This window comes from Neospora caninum, chromosome VI, assembly GCF_000208865.1.
Source record: "Neospora caninum Liverpool complete genome, chromosome VI".
NCBI lineage: Eukaryota > Apicomplexa > Conoidasida > Eucoccidiorida > Sarcocystidae > Neospora > Neospora caninum.
This window is the reverse complement of record NC_018392.1, coordinates 1,232,987-1,250,287: the sequence shown is the minus strand read 5'-3', so window position 1 is coordinate 1,250,287 and position 17,301 is coordinate 1,232,987. Positions and strand designations below refer to the sequence as shown.

The 17,301-nt window shown below is 53.3% G+C and overlaps 4 protein-coding genes across 4 annotated transcripts; 2 read left to right on the top strand and 2 right to left on the bottom strand.

Annotated features, from left to right (window-relative positions):
- Window positions 1–3,214: 3,214 nt before the first annotated feature.
- Window positions 3,215–6,216, bottom strand: NCLIV_016960 (conserved hypothetical protein; the record flags this gene model as incomplete). Its single annotated transcript, XM_003881888.1, has 4 exons — window positions 3,215–3,346; window positions 4,165–4,508; window positions 5,098–5,208; window positions 6,036–6,216. 4 exons carry the CDS (start codon window positions 6,214–6,216, stop codon window positions 3,215–3,217), a joined length of 768 nt encoding a protein of 255 aa, XP_003881937.1.
- A 1,996-nt stretch (window positions 6,217–8,212) lies between these two features.
- Window positions 8,213–9,594, top strand: NCLIV_016950 (putative dynein light chain; the record flags this gene model as incomplete). Its single annotated transcript, XM_003881887.1, has 3 exons — window positions 8,213–8,294; window positions 8,808–8,833; window positions 9,418–9,594. The coding sequence occupies 3 exons, from the start codon at window positions 8,213–8,215 to the stop codon at window positions 9,592–9,594; spliced, it is 285 nt and encodes a 94-aa protein (XP_003881936.1).
- Window positions 9,595–10,980: 1,386 nt separating this feature from the next.
- NCLIV_016940 (conserved hypothetical protein) lies at window positions 10,981–11,782 on the bottom strand (the record flags this gene model as incomplete). Its single annotated transcript, XM_003881886.1, has 2 exons — window positions 10,981–11,198; window positions 11,650–11,782. The coding sequence occupies 2 exons, from the start codon at window positions 11,780–11,782 to the stop codon at window positions 10,981–10,983; spliced, it is 351 nt and encodes a 116-aa protein (XP_003881935.1).
- A 1,526-nt stretch (window positions 11,783–13,308) lies between these two features.
- On the top strand, window positions 13,309–15,402 carry NCLIV_016930 (hypothetical protein; the record flags this gene model as incomplete). Its single annotated transcript, XM_003881885.1, has 3 exons — window positions 13,309–14,099; window positions 14,627–14,902; window positions 15,111–15,402. The coding sequence occupies 3 exons, from the start codon at window positions 13,309–13,311 to the stop codon at window positions 15,400–15,402; spliced, it is 1,359 nt and encodes a 452-aa protein (XP_003881934.1).
- Window positions 15,403–17,301: the final 1,899 nt, after the last annotated feature.

Genomic DNA, 17,301 nt, shown 5'->3' with positions numbered 1-17,301 from the left:
CCCTCGACTCGAGATCGCGGAACGCCTTGAAGGCTTCGCGAGAGAGAGCCCCGAGGGCCTCGGGAGTCCAAAGGGGGAAAAAACCCTCAGGTCACTCGCGCAAACGCGCCGGGGGGGAAGTGAAAAGAAATCCCCTCGCGTGTCGCGCACAGTGTTCCGGCGCCTCCGGCTCCCTGCGTGGTTTTTTCTCGGCACGCAATCGCGAGTTTCTGGCCGAAATCGCGTGCGTGAGGGCGGAATTGGCGAGCAAGCTTCTCACATAAAGAAGGCACAGACCCGCGATCGCGTTCGCGTCCTTTCGGCCGTTTTTTAGAAAACACACACTCGACGCCGAGTGTCGCGACAGCCCCAGCGACGCGCACGCCGACGGGGGAAGCTTTGCGTCTTCTCGCTTTTTCTCGGGCGGAGAGAACGCGAGGACAAAAGTCCCGAATTTGTTTAAAGCGCTGTTTTGTTAGCAGCCCCTCTTTGTTTTGAAAACCCGCTGCTCCTCCACTGCGAGAAAGGCCGAAACACCCCGCTGCGACCGCGACAGAGAGAACCCAGTTTCCCAGGGGCTCGAGGACAGCTTTCCCGCGAGTCGACGCCGGTGTGTGTTCCTGTCACGAAATCCCCGAGTTTTCCGTTTCTGCGATTACCTTCTCTCTGCGTCTCCAAAATGGCAGTTTCTTCCACTGGTAAGCTGGAGGCAGAAGCCCCTGACCCAGCCGACTGTCGCGGGGAATCCCTCTGCGCGTCCTCGCGGTTTCGACGCGCGCGCGCTCTTGGAAAAACAATCCTTTTTAAACTCGCAAACGCACAAAGAAAAACGTTTCTCGATCACGTGTCAGTTCCTACGAGAACTCACGGCGTGCATGAGTTTCAGGGTGGCTCGCGGGGGTTGAGGCGAGGCCCTTAGGGGACGACTCCGCCACTGTAACGGCTCCTCGCCCCCACCCCCCCCCTTCCCCTTCTTTGTCCCCGTTCTTCTCGGGTTTCTCTTTCCCCCTTACCTTCGCGTTTTGTGGCTGCTGGACGTCTTACGCGTCGGCGTTTCTCGGTGAACGCGGAGCGTCGCCGTGCTGGCCCTCTTTTGCCTCTCTCAGGCGTTCCGGCGTGCTGGGGAATGAACTGGATGCCTGCTTTGTCGGCCTCGGTCTCGTCGCCTTCCCGCTCCTTTGTGTGTTTTCTCACGATTTCGTCGCCCTCGGTTTCTCCGTGTGACGTGTGCAGTGATGAGCATCTTCATCGTCCTGTTCCTCGCCATTCTCGCTGTCGCCGTGTTCGTCTACTACGTCAACGGCAAGCTGGCGGAGCGAGATGCGCAGAAGAAGAAGCGGTCTTCTTCGGTGAGTCACGTTCCTCACCGCCAAGGCGAGAGACGCAAAGACGAGACGCGTGCGTACAGAAATTCGCGTAGACGTTTGGATGTGTGCATACGGATGTCGCCCTGACATCTGTGCAGGCAGACGTATGCATGCACAAAAGGCCCTTTGAATGCATATATGCATACAGAGAGAGCGAGTTTCAGATGCAAGTCTCTTTGTCCAAAGGAGATACGTCAGGATTCATCAAGTTGGAAAGGCCGCACGTGTCTGTATAGGCCTGCATGCAGAGAGATCCAGATGCTGCTGGCGAAGGTACATATATGGGTGATACCTCTCTAGATCGAGGTGTGCGTGCCCTATGTTCCTCGCAAGCCACATAGATAGATGCATTTGAGGCGTAATATATGGATTACTGTTGTCACTCGTATTAACAGCGAGAAAAACGACTACTCATATATATGCATGTGTGTGTGTGTGTGTGTGTGTCCTGCCTGGCACGTGGTGGCTCTGCTGTCTGAGGAATACGGGATCTGTCTCTTCTCGGTTCCCTCCGAGCAGCACGACGACGGTGTCGTCCTTCACTCACTGAATCCCTCTTGTCTCTGTTTTTCTTTTCAGAAGCCCAGGAAGAAGGATCGCGAGTACTGGAGCTTGGACTGAGGGAGTTTCGCCCTCCTGGGTGTCTTGGCTAGCAATGCTTCCCGCAGCCTCCAGTGAGGGCGCCAAGCGCGCCTCCCCGTTGAGGTGCACTAGTTTTTCGAGCGCTCCCGAGTTCTCGGGCCGTTTCCTTCGTCCCTCCTTAAAAAGATGTGGCATGGCCACGCGAAAGCGGGGAATGAGAGCAAATATCGAGAGGCGCGAACAAGGACGGCTAGCCGCAAGGCAGAAAACAGCGACAAAAAGTCGGAAGCAAATGGCGGAAAGTCGTTTCTCGGCGGCCACAGGATGCGGATACACTTGAAATTAGATTTGCACGGTGTGTCTTTTGGCGAGTAGCTTCTGCTGTGTCGGCAAAAAGTCAATCTGTGTGAAGAGGGGGAAGGTGCGTGTCAACCGTGAGACGCATGCACGCACATCGCCCAGTCTTTAAAGAAAAACGTCCATACGGGAGGCACCCAAAGGGGCGTTTGGCCACGCGGTCTCGACGCGGAACGCGTTTACTGAAACCTTTGACAATTGAGTGCCTGCCAGCATGTGTCTCCTGCAGCCTGTTGTTGGGAGCCCGCGTCGCGCACCCCTCAGCTCCGCTGAGGCTGCTGGTGCAATGGACTTGTCTGGGGTGATTTGTTCTCTGGAAAGTGCAGTGTGCCCAGAAAGCGAAAAGGGGCTAAGCTTGTGTTTCTCCTGCGCGTTCGTGGAACGGACCGCCTTGTCGCTTCTCTTTTCGGGACTCTGCGCTTTCTTAAATAAACACGGAACCGTGCTGTTGGGTTTTCGGGAGAGCCAAGCTCTGGGCATGCCTACATTGTTTTCACTTTTTGAAAGAAGCAAGACGCCGAGCACTCTTGGGCCTGCATCCGGACGAGATTTCCTCGCTGCAAAACGCGTGGTGACCCAGTGTGCGAGTACACCCAGTCTGCGTGTCGCGAGAAAGATGGCGCTCTCTCGATCTTTCTGCGTCTAGAAGACAGACAGAACGCCTGCTGCTAGAACTGAGGTTTCGATCCACTCAGAATCCACGCTTGCTTGCGGATATATTTGTGGATATCCGCACGCAAGCATGGATTCTGGATACGTGTATTCGGCGAACCAGCCGGGAAAAGTGGGCGCACATGGCAGGCAACACTGGAATTCGCAGAAAACTGGATAGGCCGAAGGAAGCGACACACTTTACAGTTCTCCCAAACGGCGTTCTGTCGCGCCTGCAAGTTGCATCTCCGGCGGGGGGACCTGCACTGGTCGTTCTCTCAGCCGCGTAGTGAGGTACACGACCGACACACGAAGTCGATCGAATCGATTTCAAGGAGCTCGTCCAGAGGCAAACTTTCCTCGCCCTTGTCACGTCCCTCTTCGTCGGGGTCCGCGGCTGCCTCCTTCACCTGTACCAGAGAACGAAGAAGTCTATGTGGTGCGCTCGAGCAAGGAGAGGATCGAGTGGAGAACAGCCTCAAAAAGAGTGGAGGGGTTCCCCCACCGTTTCCAAAACTGCGCAGCTGCCAGCGGTCGTGTCCGTGTTTTTCTACATATACACTGGGGAAACAGCGGAAGTTCCCCCCCTGCCGACACGTCCCCGAAACGAACCGCGAGACGACAGACAAAAGGTGAAGATCCGCAGCGGCGATGCAAGGACCGTCCCTTCTTAAAAGACGAGCGAAAAGGCGTGCGCGGGACTCGTATCTGTTTCTTGCTTTTTCGTCAGCAAACCCAAGAGCAGAAGAAAAAATCGCGTTCGAGAGGCCCCCGCACGTGGACTAACCCGCCGTGGTTTCTCGTCGTTGGAAACCGATTCAGTCAATCGTGTGCAGCGCGTGTCTTGCGTGAGCGTCTTTCCCTGTTTCTGGCATTTCGGTTACAGCAAAACGGGTCCCGCCCTCGTTTCGTCCAGGCGTCTCTCACATGCACACGCGGCGCTCACAGAACGCGCGGGACAGGTTTTTGGATTCCTCCTTCTTTGTACAGTCGACAGGACATGGGATACTCCGAGGTGACTCGTGAGCACTCCGAGTCTTTGGTTCCCCAAGGAACCCGACTGTTCTTGAGCCTTTCGTTCCGCGTGACACGCTCAACGTTTCGTCGCCTTTTGGGGGCAGAAAGCAATGCATTGCAGATTCCCCTCGTTCCCCCCTCCCTCTCGCCCCGCGCGTGGACTTCTCGGTGTGCGTTTGTTCCGGCCTTCTAGCGCTGTGTTCGCTTTTACCTTCTGGATGTACTCGCCGACGACCTGGTTTCCGCTCTGCGGGAAGACCCAAACTCCCTTGCCGCACGGTTTGTTCCGTTTGAAAGATCCCGCGTAGTACACGCCGGAAGGCAAGTGCCATCGACCGAACTTCATCCGGCCCTGTTCCCAGACGCCTACCATTTGGGACTTGTCCGACGCGAATCTGTACCTGCCGAACCCCGACTTTTTCCCATTGCTCCAACCGCCAATGTAGACATCTCCGTTGGCGTACAGTAGCGCTCCGCTCTCGTCGCGTTTCCCCTCGCGGAAGTGGCCCATGTAGGTTGAAAAATTCGGAGACGCCTCACCCAGCGCCTGGTCCTCTGGATCGCCACACACACACACACACACACAAGCATACCCGCCACAGAACGCGTGAAAACATGCTTTTGCGGGGGGGGGGGGGGGGGGGGACTCTTCAGAGATCCCGAGAGAGTCTCTGCGCCGTCCAGCGTCACACACGCGAGGACCAAGCGGGTTGCCTCTCGTCTGGGGGGGAGCGCGCTACATGCTAGCCTCTCTCCATTTTTCTCTCGGGAACAACCCTCACTTCCTCCTCTACAAGAACAGAAATCAACTCTTTACGTACACAGGGATTTTAACATATACATAAATATATATCTGGATAAATATATATATATATATATATATAGATAGACGGATTGATGTGGGAGTATTCCCTTTCAGACATATACTTTTGTGCACACAAAAAATAGGTATGCGTATCGGCTCACACACATGGATAAAACTCCGTGAAGAACTCTCGTCGCATAGTTACACGTGCAAGTATGCAGTACACAAAGTAAAATTATTTGTAGGCGTGTCCTGGCGCTGTTTTTCGACTCAGGCATTCGTGACCCTCTGCTTGTTCCTTCCGTGCGTAGGGAGACGGGGGAAGGGCGTTCAGCAGACCTTCAGCGTCTTGCTGAGGCTGTTCTTTATAGCAAGCCGTCCCGATTCCGTTTTTCTTGTTCAGCTGGAAATCGCCTTCGTAGGAGTCACCGTTCGCGTACCGGTAGCTGCCTGGGACAAGAGACAGCGCACGTGTATCCCAGAAACGTCTTTCATTTTCTGTTAGAGTGCACTGGATCGTCGAGTGTGGGGGTCCGTTCACAACATTCACAACAGTGAAGAGGTCTTGTTGACGGGTTTTAGCGTCGTTCTAGGATCCCTCCTGATTCGAATTTCCATTCAAATGAAGAGTCAGCGGCCGAGAGTCCTGCTGCTGCGAGCCGGATCTCTTTTGTGCACCAAACGTCCCGCTTAGCTGCTGATATTCTCAGAAGTGTCCAAACAAAAGACGTTGACAAGACGGGAACACAGGGAGAGTGAAAATGGAGAGAGAAGGCAGAAAAGCCGTCCCGTGCGTCATGGGTGGCTCGGTAAGGAAAAAGGAAAGAGGAAAACGATTGAAGGTGCGAGTGAAACTCTAAACAGCACACATTTACCGCCGGTCGCATCCCTCCGGAGGCACACCATCGTTTCAGACGAAAATTCATCCGCTGCGTTTGAAGGTTCAATAGATTACAAAATCTAGGATGGAAAAGACTGTCGTGCGTCCTATATCTCTCGATTACGGTCAGGAGACAAAGTCGCACTTTTGTGACTCGATGCCTGTGGCTGATCGGGCCAAAGAAACCCGGAAAAAAGAAGCATCAGAACACAACAATCCCTATCCAAAAAAAGCAAGTCTATACGTATCGTGTATGTAGACATATATATATATGTATTTATGCCAGTGACCACCAAGGTTGTGCGCTCAACGAGTCATAGAGAACGTCGCGATGTGCAGTCTTCACTTTTCCTCTCTCAAGTTGGACAGTCGCCGCATGACAAAGCGTACGTCTTACCTTTTCCTTCCCGCACTCCATTGAGGTAATGGCCTTCGAACTCCTCCCGCTTTCCTTCGCCGAAATAGTACGTCGCTCTTCCCAATCCGGTGTACTCTCGCGAACTGTGTTGCCTTGTGCCGTTTTCAGTCACGAGTGTATACTTGGGGGTTTCCGCTTCATCGTCAGAAGGGTTTTCCATTTCCGCCAAGGCGAGACAACTCGAGCCTGCGACTGGCGAAAATGGGTAACAAACTCGGCTGCAGTACGGGTCACAAGTACGACGGCTGCGCCCGACACGGACCAGTTTCTATCGAAGGAAAAGCAAACTTCTTAAACGTCGGCGAACTCTCTTCGCGCGTGGACGCCTCTGTGTTGCTCTCGTGCTCCCTCTCTAGGCTACCATTTGCAGCGACCCTATCTTGAGGAAATGTGTTCGTTTCTCAGGCTAGGCTTCGCTGCGTGTTCTCTGGACTCTGGAGCGACTGAGAGCAGGCCAAGAGCGTAAAGGAAAGCGCCCGTGCGAGACTTTGGCGGTGCGAGTGTTGGACGGTCAGACGCTCATCTCATAAGAGCTCGTGACAGTGCTCGGGAGGTTTGTAGATTCTTGAATGCTCGGCAAGCGGGACCCGAAGGTTTCGGTCACAGGGAGGCGCGCATACATTGAGTTTCGCTGAGCGTTTGAGGGGAAAGGACGCTCGCCACCGTCATTAGAGGCGTGTCTAGATTTCACTTGCCATATGCCGATCCACGCGTTCTCTGCTTTTCTGATTCGCGGGGACTCTGCTGAAAAGACGCATGCATGAAGAGTGAGACTGGCGAATCCAAGCGAACCCTGTGGGGCCACACAAACCTTACGGTATGTCTTTTCCTGTCCGTCTGCGTTTTCTCCCTGGTTGTCTCTCATCTCTACTTCCCGTTCATCTGCCTTTCAAACACGGCAAGCGACGCCCGTGTGCTCACGCGACCCATTTCGCTCGAGAATCTTCTGGCACCGCGCGAGGAGAAGAAGAGTCTGCACGTAGATCGTCGGTTCTGCCCGTCGTTCGTCGCTTTCCTTATCTGTGGAAATCACCACACGCGTGTCCACCTCGCACTTCCCCTGACAACTTGTCTGCCTCGTCCCGGGGCAACGACAGCTGAAAAAAGACGAAACCAACGGGCGAGACGACTACAAGCACGACACGAAATCGGAGCAGTGTGTGCGGCTCCTGGAAACCTTGTAGACACGACTCTGCGTTGTCGCGTTAGACACCAAAGAGACTGAAATCGAACGAGAAAAAACGTCGAAAAGTCTGCATTTCCGTCCGCAAGGATCTATGTCACGCTGCGCAAATTGTGTGCTGCTTGGGTTTTCATTCGTGTCACGCTTTGAGATACGAGTTTCATAGCAGACTCCGTACCGACAAGACGCCTGAACGAGGAAGCCTGGACTTTTTCCTTTGTCCGTTCTAGACGAAACTTGCTCCTCGGCTTGTAAACGAGAGAATCAGAAAGACTTGATAGTCGCATTTGTGTGTGTGTGTGTGTCTTGTCTGGTGAGGGACGAGGAGACTTGATCATTCCAGAGTGATCTGCAGCCTGTGGGCTACGGTGTTGACAAGCAAGCCTGGACCAGCAGCCGCCCCCTTCACAGGAAAACGAAAGTATTTGCCTTTCGCGTTCGTGTTGCGTCTAGGAAGTTGGACGCACAAATGTGGAGCTACGCTTGATGTGCCGACTTCCCTGAGAGCATCACTGCGTCGACGTACAAACGCAGGGCCAGTTGACTGCACGGGACTCGCACACACACTCCGGCTTCTCGAACTTTGCTTCTTGTGCTTGCTTCCTTCCTTTGCGCCTATCCGTAACGCGGTCTCACTCGCCTCCGTGTGTTCCGCTGTTGCTTTCGTTGCGAAGCTGCCGGCCGTTTCCTCTTCGTGTGTGTCTGCTTTCTGAGACCCGTACCGCTTTTCTGTTCTCGGCTAGTTGGGTCATATTCACGCTCGTACTTTCTCCTTGCTTGCGAAAAGGTCGATGGGGCAACCAAGCTCCTCGTTCTCTTTTACTGAACACCACTTATGCAGATGAAAGGCGAGGACTGAGGCAACGGCTGATAGAAGCGTCTGTGGAAAGACAGACTCTCGGCCCGACCCTCGGCATCTTCGCAACAGCGGGAGAACACAGACTTGAAAAAAGGGAACAACGCAGACACAAACATGTCGCTAGCAAAGGCAGTCGTTCGCCAGGCGGACATGGATCCTCTCGAGGTTGAATTCTTCATCAACGAGGCCATGCAAGGTGAGATTGTTCTGCCAAGCCGCCGAGCAAGACAACGCCGCTTCTCAGCTGGTCACCAGGGAGGCATCACCATGAACACTCATCTCACGCGAGAGAAATTGATAACTCTACAGGCCGATACCGAAACAGAGAGAGCGGCAGTAGATCGGCACATGTACACGGAAATACACATATTACTGCAGCTATGTGCGGTGTATTCTACCCAGAGAGGCATATTATATGTACTTGCGCCAATATGTATACATGCATACAGACGGTAGTGATAGATAACACCTAAGCAGGCATACGTCAAGACCGGAATGTGCTCTCAGTGATCGGAGATGAACAGAGAGGAGCCCATCGTTTGCTCTTCTGATTCGGAAAACCCTCAAGGCCGTACAGGACTGGCGACGTTCCTTTTTTGGGCCAGGGTGGAGGTTTCTGGTTTTCTCGTCCTCTCGTGTAGACAAAGACGCAGGATACCGAAAGAAAACAAAACAGTTCCGTGGGGGCGTATATCTGTTTTCCGTGCAGCTCTCGAGGCGTGCCCGACAGAACAGGTACTGTGCGCCACCCACTTGGCAGACGAGAAATCTTTCAACACCGTGTCTTTAACGAGAACAAAAGCGTTTAAGAAAATCCCCCTTCTTCCCAGGCATGGCTTCGACTGTAAACGTGTACAAAGACCCTAGACACAAAGATAGGCACATTTAACATGTCATTCACAGATCATGAACGCCCACCTTTTCATCAGGTGTTGTCCAGTCCCAACGACGTAACTCTCCTCCTTTCTCAGTGGATCTCGCACACGCATATATATATATATATATATATATATACATTTGAATATGGAACACCTACATCTGAATGTCTGTATACTTGTAAAAGTAGATGCATATATATATATATATATATATATATATATGCGCACAGGCTCATGGGCACGTAGCGCGAAAAGGACGTGTGTAGGTGGCTGCTGCTTCAACTGCTGGTTTCCGCCCCAGTCACATCCCCTCTCGTTGTTTTGCTGTGAATGGCGTGTCCTCTTGGTCGGCTGTTTGTTGTCTTTTCTGTCTTGACGCGACTTGTGCGTGATTCCCATGTGGGAAAACATGCGCCTGTTTGCGGCGTGTTTTCTGTCTAGGCCATGGCGACGTATCTCAAGCAGCAGGCTGTCAAGCGCGGCGGCGGAGTCGGAGGTAGCGCTGCTTGGCACATCGTGGTTGGTCGGAACTTTGCCTCGAATTTGACTCACGAAACTGACCATTACCTTTATTTCTATATCGGCCAAACAGGGTTCTTAATCTGGAAGACTCCTTGAGAGGAGGAAAACGAAAACCGCCCAAAGGCGCCAGAGAGCCTTGCTCCCTGTTGCCCCCGGAAAGCGTCAACCGCTCTCGGTCACAAATTGATACCCATAAACACACAAAAGAGATATGCACCCTACACATGTTAAAATAAATACACGGCATCTTCATATGTATGTTGATCTGTTTAGACCGAAGCATTAGATTCATGTCCACGAGCGCCTCGGTAGAGAAACGCGTATTCCGTAGAATGGTTTCACCCATCATGGGGTTAATCCGTACAAAAATATACACACGCACTTTCATATGGAAGAGCATATGCATATGTACAAGAATGCACAAATGATTATATCGGGAAAGAAATACCCAGTCGCTTCCTGGGTGAGTTTGGTGGTGGGTGCGAGACAGCCCCAGGTGTTGTCGCGTCCTCTCCGGCTCTTTGTGCATTTGGCGGTGTCCCCGGCGAGCTTCCAGATATCCAGTTTTGGCGAAACGTAAAAACGCACATGTCCATTCGTTTTTGAAACTTTCCGCGAACAACACATGTGTGTTTCGACCGTTATAGCGAAAGGAGGTTCCTACATATCTGTAACTACGGTGTCTTTCTTGGTGGATTTCGCACGTGCCTCTTGCTCTGACTGGCGAACGGCAACAGGAAAACTCCGACCGGCATTCGCTACCTCTCTGTCTCGCTGTAGCTGGTATTCTGTCTCTTCATGTTCTTACACCGACCTTCTCAATACGTGCCTGCGAGTGGCCCCGCCGAAAGATACTGCAAAAGCGGTTTTAGAAGAAATCAGGAACTCTGCCACATGGCGATATGGATTGCAGTTTCCTTCCCACACTGGCAAAAAGGAATGCCTTCGATTTTTTTCGAGCCACGGAACAGCACGGGGTTGCCAGATTTGTAGCGTCTCCAAGCTCTCAACAACTGAGAAAACAAACGAATGACGACTCGCGTCACAACAGACAGCCACGCCGCGAAACATAAAACCCCAGGCGAGCATACGGCACTGCGCTCTTCACCGCTCCAAATTGAGGCATTTGCACACATATAAACGCGTAGCGTGAAATGGGTATATATATATATATATATATATCCACAGAGGGGAAGATCTCGAGGACGGCAACAAGAAACACTCCGAAACCAGCTGCACGTGCCGATTTACATGCGTGTGGACAGGAGCCGGAGAAGCAATTCGAGATTCTTCTGTGAGGGGATTCTAGCGCATCTGCGAAATAAGCACGTGGCCACCTACATCCCCGTACACGCACATATCCATTTATGTGCGTACATACGCACGCATATTGTGTATGCGTCGTACAGAAGAAGGAGCGCCATGCGCTTCTATGTAAATTTAAGCGTATCTTTGTATGTCGGTTCTGAAGCAAATATCGATTTACATTTGTGAGTCTCTCGGGACTGGGACCGAGTTGTCTAGGCGCTCAGTAGGGTCCGTTTGAGCAAGGAATTGAAGGAATTGTTTGCGCTGTTCCTCTTGCTCGTGTTCGCGTTGAGAGACTGACTGCTTCCTGAGTGACCGGAGTTCAAACTGGCGATCAATCACCAGCGTTCCTGTCCCAACTGTCGTCAGCATGACCAGAGAGAACGGAATGGCTGGAACACATAACACAAACCGCGAAACGAAACCCTGAGGCACATTCCCACACGCCGCAAACGCACATCCGCCCACGTCTATACACAGTCATGTTCCCTGTCTGCATAAGGATGCTTGTATATGTAATTCTTTTATATGAACACATGCCGTATATAGATTTATACACGCGCATGTTCTCTATATGTATAGACGAATGCATGCATTCCAGGAAAATCCCTTCTCATAAGAAGCCAAACCTAGGTACGTGTATATAGATACATCTGAGTAAGCTGTATGGTAAGCATGACGCGGGCGTGGATCAAGTCCGTGTGACGTGGAGGGCGACACGGATTTATTATTTTGCAGCGTTGAGAAGCGAAGATGAGAAAGGATGGGAAAAGGCGTTACGGGGCACGAAGAGGATGCGGCAGACTTCTGACGGAAGAAGTCAGAAGAGGCTTGAGAACTTACCAACCGTAAGGATACCAGTTCTTCTGTCGAATTTACAGACTGTCTCTTTCACTTTGTTGAACGTTTGGTCGACTCGCATGAGACTCCGCTGAAATTGAAGCGGCAGCTTCCGCCAGAGCGCCACCAACACCATGTTTTTCTTTCTGAAGTCGCTGAAAAGACAGACCCCGTTGCTTTGTGGACCATCTCGTCCAAGTCTTGCACCGTAGATCTTTCAGAATCGAGAGAAGAACCGCACAAAAGCGACTGGACTCAAGGGCCCGGAAGAAAATCTCCAACTCCACAGCATGCGAAATGACCTGCGTTAGACACAGGGGGCTAGACGGCGTAGATGCATGGGGACAGGCGCGAAATGCATATATGTATATACACATAAACGTATTGTTGTTTGAAGCTCCGATCGGACACGGTGTTTCCCCGTGTTCGTGGCAGGCGAGAACGGCCGGGAGCACAGTTTCGACTCTGCGAAATGCTTCTAAACTTTCCGCTTCCTCTCCTGTGCGTGGTTGCCTCGTGTACGCTGGGAATTTGGAGCAAGAGCACCACACGAGAACCCACGCAAGATCCTCAGATGTTTCTGTATCGACGTGCTCCCGTTTCGCTGCAGCCGTCGCTGACGCCTCGGCGCCAGCGCGTGTCTGTCGGGTCGTCTTCACCTGTCTCTCTCGATTCTTTTCGCAACATCTAAACGCGCGCGGGGTGCCTGCTCTAGTTTCTTGCGCCGAGCCTTGCACGACGCGCCAAGCGTGCGCTGATCCAGTGCGCCGCTAAAACACACCCGCGAACCCACCGATTCTTTTCTTTCGAGGCAATTCAGCAAAGTTTTTGCGCGTGCACGTGCCAGATGCTCTTCCGCGTAGTCCGAAAGAGTCCGTTTCGCGGGAAATGCAGGTGCGCGCCGCCACAGTAAGCTGCCACACAAGTGCTAAGCGAGCGCGGTTTTTGCGTTACAGAAGGCACACGGCGGGTCTGTGCCTCGTTGCGGCGCTCCCAAAAACTTGCTGGAATCTATCCAGCCTTCCGGGTTTTTGTGTTGAACGCCCTGCAGAGAAGAACTGTTTCCGCTCTCACACGCCGACGCGTTTTCCCGAAAAAGGCCAGGCCGCTGAGCTAAAAAGCGGCCAAGCCTCTCCCGCCGTGCAGCCCGCCTGCGGTGCGCCAGCCGAGCGTTGACTCTCGTAGGGGAGCCAGAGCGAAAAAGACGCGCGAAAGCCCCTCTCTCAAAAGGCGCGCGTTTGTGTCCTTTTGAACATCGACCTTGCACATTTCGCCTCCCGCCTGTTCTCTCAGCTGGCCTGCCTGGAGGGCGTTCGCGCACACGTGCCAAGACAAGACACCAGAAAGTCGTGCCAAACAGCTCCGTGTGTGTCTTGCCCCTCTCGCGCGCGATTCAGTTCTTTCTTGATGGCCCCTTTTCCCGGAGACGGTTTCCCACGTTTCCCGGAGCTCACCGAAACTCCGGTTTCGCGCTTCAGCTGCAGTGACACTCCAGTCCTTGGGCGAACCGCTGCTCGCGCGCGAATTCGCAGTTTTGCAGAGTGCGCGACTCGGCGTCTTGCGCGTGGACACATGCAAGCACTGCCGGCTCGCGTCTTTTGAGGCTTCCCCTGTTTGTTTGCGCACTCTGGACGTTCTGAGACCGGTCCCACACGCCCAACAATGCGCCTGCCACGCTACGCGCGGGAGGCCTCGGAGTCAGCCTCGACGCTCGCGAGTCCCAGCGGCAGTACCCTCGCTGGCGAGTCTGAGGGCGTGGCGCTGGAAGATAGCAAGCTAACCCACTCGGCTTCTTGCAAAGGGACAAACCGCGACGGGGTCTTTTGCAGCGAAACCTGCGACAAAGACGCCGGGAACGCCGCTTTTGCGCCAGGGACTCTGCGGCCGAACTGTCCAGTTCACGGTCAGCTCTTCTCCGAGAGCGAAGTGGCTCTGTGCGATGCAGAGCCTCGCTCTGGCGGGAGGTGTCTGGTGATCTTCAACACCTGCGTTTACGACCTTTCGAATTTCTCGCATCCTGGAGGCTCTCGCCTGCTGAAGGGACACGCCGGACGCGACATCACCGAACCTTTCCAAGAAGTGGGCCATTCCGTGCACGCGTTCAAACTCCTCGATGCTCTGTGCGTGGGAGTCGTGAAGGAGCGGCTCGACCGACACAAACAAACAGTGGGAGAACGGTGCTTGTGCGGCTCTGGCCAAGCAGAAACCGCGACGCTCTCTCAGCTACGGTACCGGGGGCTTGCGCCGGGCGGCGACTCGTCGGAGGCTGCGAGGCAGCTGGGAGAACATGCGGGTTCGACTTCTCCGACCGCAACGCCCTCTGCCCACGAGTTAATCGACTTCACCAAGCCTCTCCTGCCGCAGGTGTGGAGGCTCAGCAAAACGGACTACGAACGCCTGATTGAGGTACCCTGCATGATAGAAGGCAGTATGACGCTCATGCCGTACGCATGGTAAGCCCCATGGAGCGAAAACGCTTGCGAAAAATGCCTCTCCCTCCCAACTGGCCTGGTGAATGCGAGTTCTGTGAATACGCACGCCCGGCTTGTTCTTTTCCACGCATTTTCATCTGCATGGCCTCAGATGAACTCCTGCAAACCCGCAATTCGCCTCTGTCTCTCTGCACGTATGCATCATGCTGTGCCTTTTCCGTGCCTGGATTTACCCATATCCACCCCTGTTGACTCATCATGCAAAAGAAGGAGCCGAGGCCAACCGCGGAAACCAGCACGGCTCCTGTAGTTGTGTGACCCTCGCGCATGTACCTTTCTCGCGATATATGCATGTCTATATCGTGCCTTCTGTGCACCTCCGTTCTTCTTTCTTTTCGTCTGGAGCTGTCCGTTTCATCACATGGCGTTTCTTCTCTTTGCGGTGTGCGTTTTCTGCGCTCTGCCTTGGGTCCGCCGCGTTTTTTGTTTTTGCTCCTTTCTCGCGCCTACTCTTTTTCTCACAAGGCTCCTGTACTTGCTTTTCGTAGGATGGAGCCTCTGTCCCAGACCCGTTGGTGGGTCATTCCCCTGCTATGGCTTCCAGTTGTCTTCTGGTGTATCCGAGAGAATTTGAAGACTTTGTCCCCCACCTGCTGCTTCGTGTCCGTCTCCGTCGGGCTCGCCTTATGGACCCTCCTCGAATATGTAATGCACCGCTTCCTGTTTCACTTCCCAGAACAGCGGCTGCCGGACTCCCGCCTCATTCGCATCTTCCACTTCCTTGTGCATGCAGTGCACCATTTGCTGCCGCTAGATCCGCTCAGGTAAGCGCCGGAGACACCCAGGAAGAGAAACCGACCGACACAGACAAAACACGATACACAGAGAAACGTGTGTGGTTGCGTTTACCTCAATACACCGTTCTACACACACAGATCTATCTCTATGTATACGGATTCACCTGCGGAGGTGAGGGACGGAACCTTGTGTTTGTGTGCATGGAGACACTTGTTTTTTTCGTTCTTTTCGCAGGTTGGTGGTTCCTCCAGCGCTGTTTGTGGCCTTGGCTAGCGGAGTTTACGGGGTGTTCAGTTTGCTCTTGCCGCAGTGGGCAATTCAAGCTGGTTGTCCCGGCGCGCTGCTCGGCTACATTGCCTACGACGTGATTCATTATTCAACTCATCACATGGCGTTTTTGCAGCGCGTCAGCCACATACGAGAAATGAAACGGTACCACATGCGCCATCATTTCCGCTATCCTCTCCTCGGCTTTGGCGTCAGCAGCAAAATCTGGGACTGGGTCTTCGGCACTCTCCTGCCATGAAGAGTGAAAGCAAGGCTCACGCGAGGCGAACGCAGGCGGTCGGAAACCTGAGCTCAGCGGGTTTCGTTTTTGTTTTTCTCTGGGATCTCGTTGCGACTCCGTTCTCGACCGGAGTTGAAGAACTGCAAAGCACCTCGGAAAAGCCCAGCGCTCCCTGCGAAGGGGTGCGATTGACTCGAGAGAGGAGTGCGAAGAAGCGAGAGGAAAAAAGAGGACGTTACGGAAAAAGGAAGAAACCAAGTGCAGGAAGGAGAGAACAAACGTATTTATATGGCGGGAGAGACTGAGTTTCATTTGTATCGTATGCGGTTTCCTCTAGGGTCTTGAGAAAAGAGAAAAGGAGGAAGGAATCTGTTGTTTCAGGGCGCAGGAGAGACGAAAAAGTGAGGCCAGGGAGGGAATGCCAAAGAAAGCATCCTCCGATTTTTTCAAGCCTCAAGGTAAAACGATGTGCCTCTGTAGAGATTCGCATCATTTGTAAATGTGGAAAGTTGCATGTGGTTTGCCACAAGGGAAGGGAAGATGACTAAAAGATGCGTCAGAGCCCGTAGCGCGTTTGCGCTCTAGGGGTGTACGTACACCCCGACATCCCGTTGTGTGCCCGCCTTGTCCCAATTTTTAAATTCGAAAGAGAAGAGAAAACGACAGCTGTGGCGACAAGAGTCGCACGCACGATTTAGGCTGTTCGAGAGGCCTTGTTTTTACAGAAGCATCCTTGTGGAGTGTTTCTACCTGTTCTACTGCGGAAGACACACGAGGGAAAAGCGGACGCAGACGAAAGACGAGAGTGAATGGAGAAGTGAAACACCCCGCGAGAACCATGGGAGACGACTGCATGAGTTAGGGGTTGCAGACATTTCCACCGGAACCCCGAGGAACAAGGAAGACCGTGAAGTCAGTTCCTGGTGGTTTTGGGATTCGCCTGTGCACTGAGTTTTCCCCTCGTGAGGAGCCGAACAAGAGGCGGCCGTAAGAGAGAGAAACGCCCAAAGGGAGGCTCGGGAAGTGGATAGAGAGAAGGAAGAAAGACGGATCAGATGTGCGGAAGACGCAGCAAGTGGTACAGGGACGAGAGAACTGGAGAGGACAGTAGACTAAGGGCCGATCTACGGGAGCGGGGGAACGGTCGCACAGCTCACGAAAGGCGTGCTTGCGGTTTCTTCACTGTGAACTGCACAGGACTTTCTGTCGGAGCCAGGTGCAAACACAGGATACACCCACCTCTGGGGCTGCAGGAGAAACGGAGGTACTTCTGTCACGGTTGTGGTTGAAAACCGCCCGAGTTTTTCTGCGTGTTCGTCTCGGGGCAAGGACATGTGCATGAGGTGTACCGACACCGGCGTCAGGACGGTTGCGGTGTACATACAGCCGCGCAGCTGCCTCGCTCGTTCGAGATGGGAATGTAACGCACTTGGCGAGAACAGCTACACGTCTTTTACCGTGGTCTGCTCCGAAGTTGCTGTGTTCTGTTGTGTCGCTTCTCGGTTGAACGGTGTGAGCTTCACCTTGAAAACGCTCTTCCCAACGTGCGAAGAAACCCGCGGATAGCTGCACACACAAGGAGATCTCGACTCTGGCGAGAAACGAAAGACGTTACTTCCCTTCCTCTATGTGTTTCTTAGTCGCTTCGTTTTTGTCTGAAAGCACGAGTTCCGTTGTCCATATACCGGGAGTTTCGCAGTGCCTCAGAACCAGCTGCCTTTCGTTCCTCGCGGTCACACCAAACATTCAAAGAGCTCGAGTGTACACGCAACTCCACCCACCGCGCTCCAGATACTAAAACAGAAAAGATGCTTGCCATATGCGTCTGCAGAAAAGACTGTGGTGACGCATGGGACTTGGAATCCCCTCTCTCCCTTCGCTGCTCTTTGCCTTTTCGAAGCGGCAACAGAGGCGCAC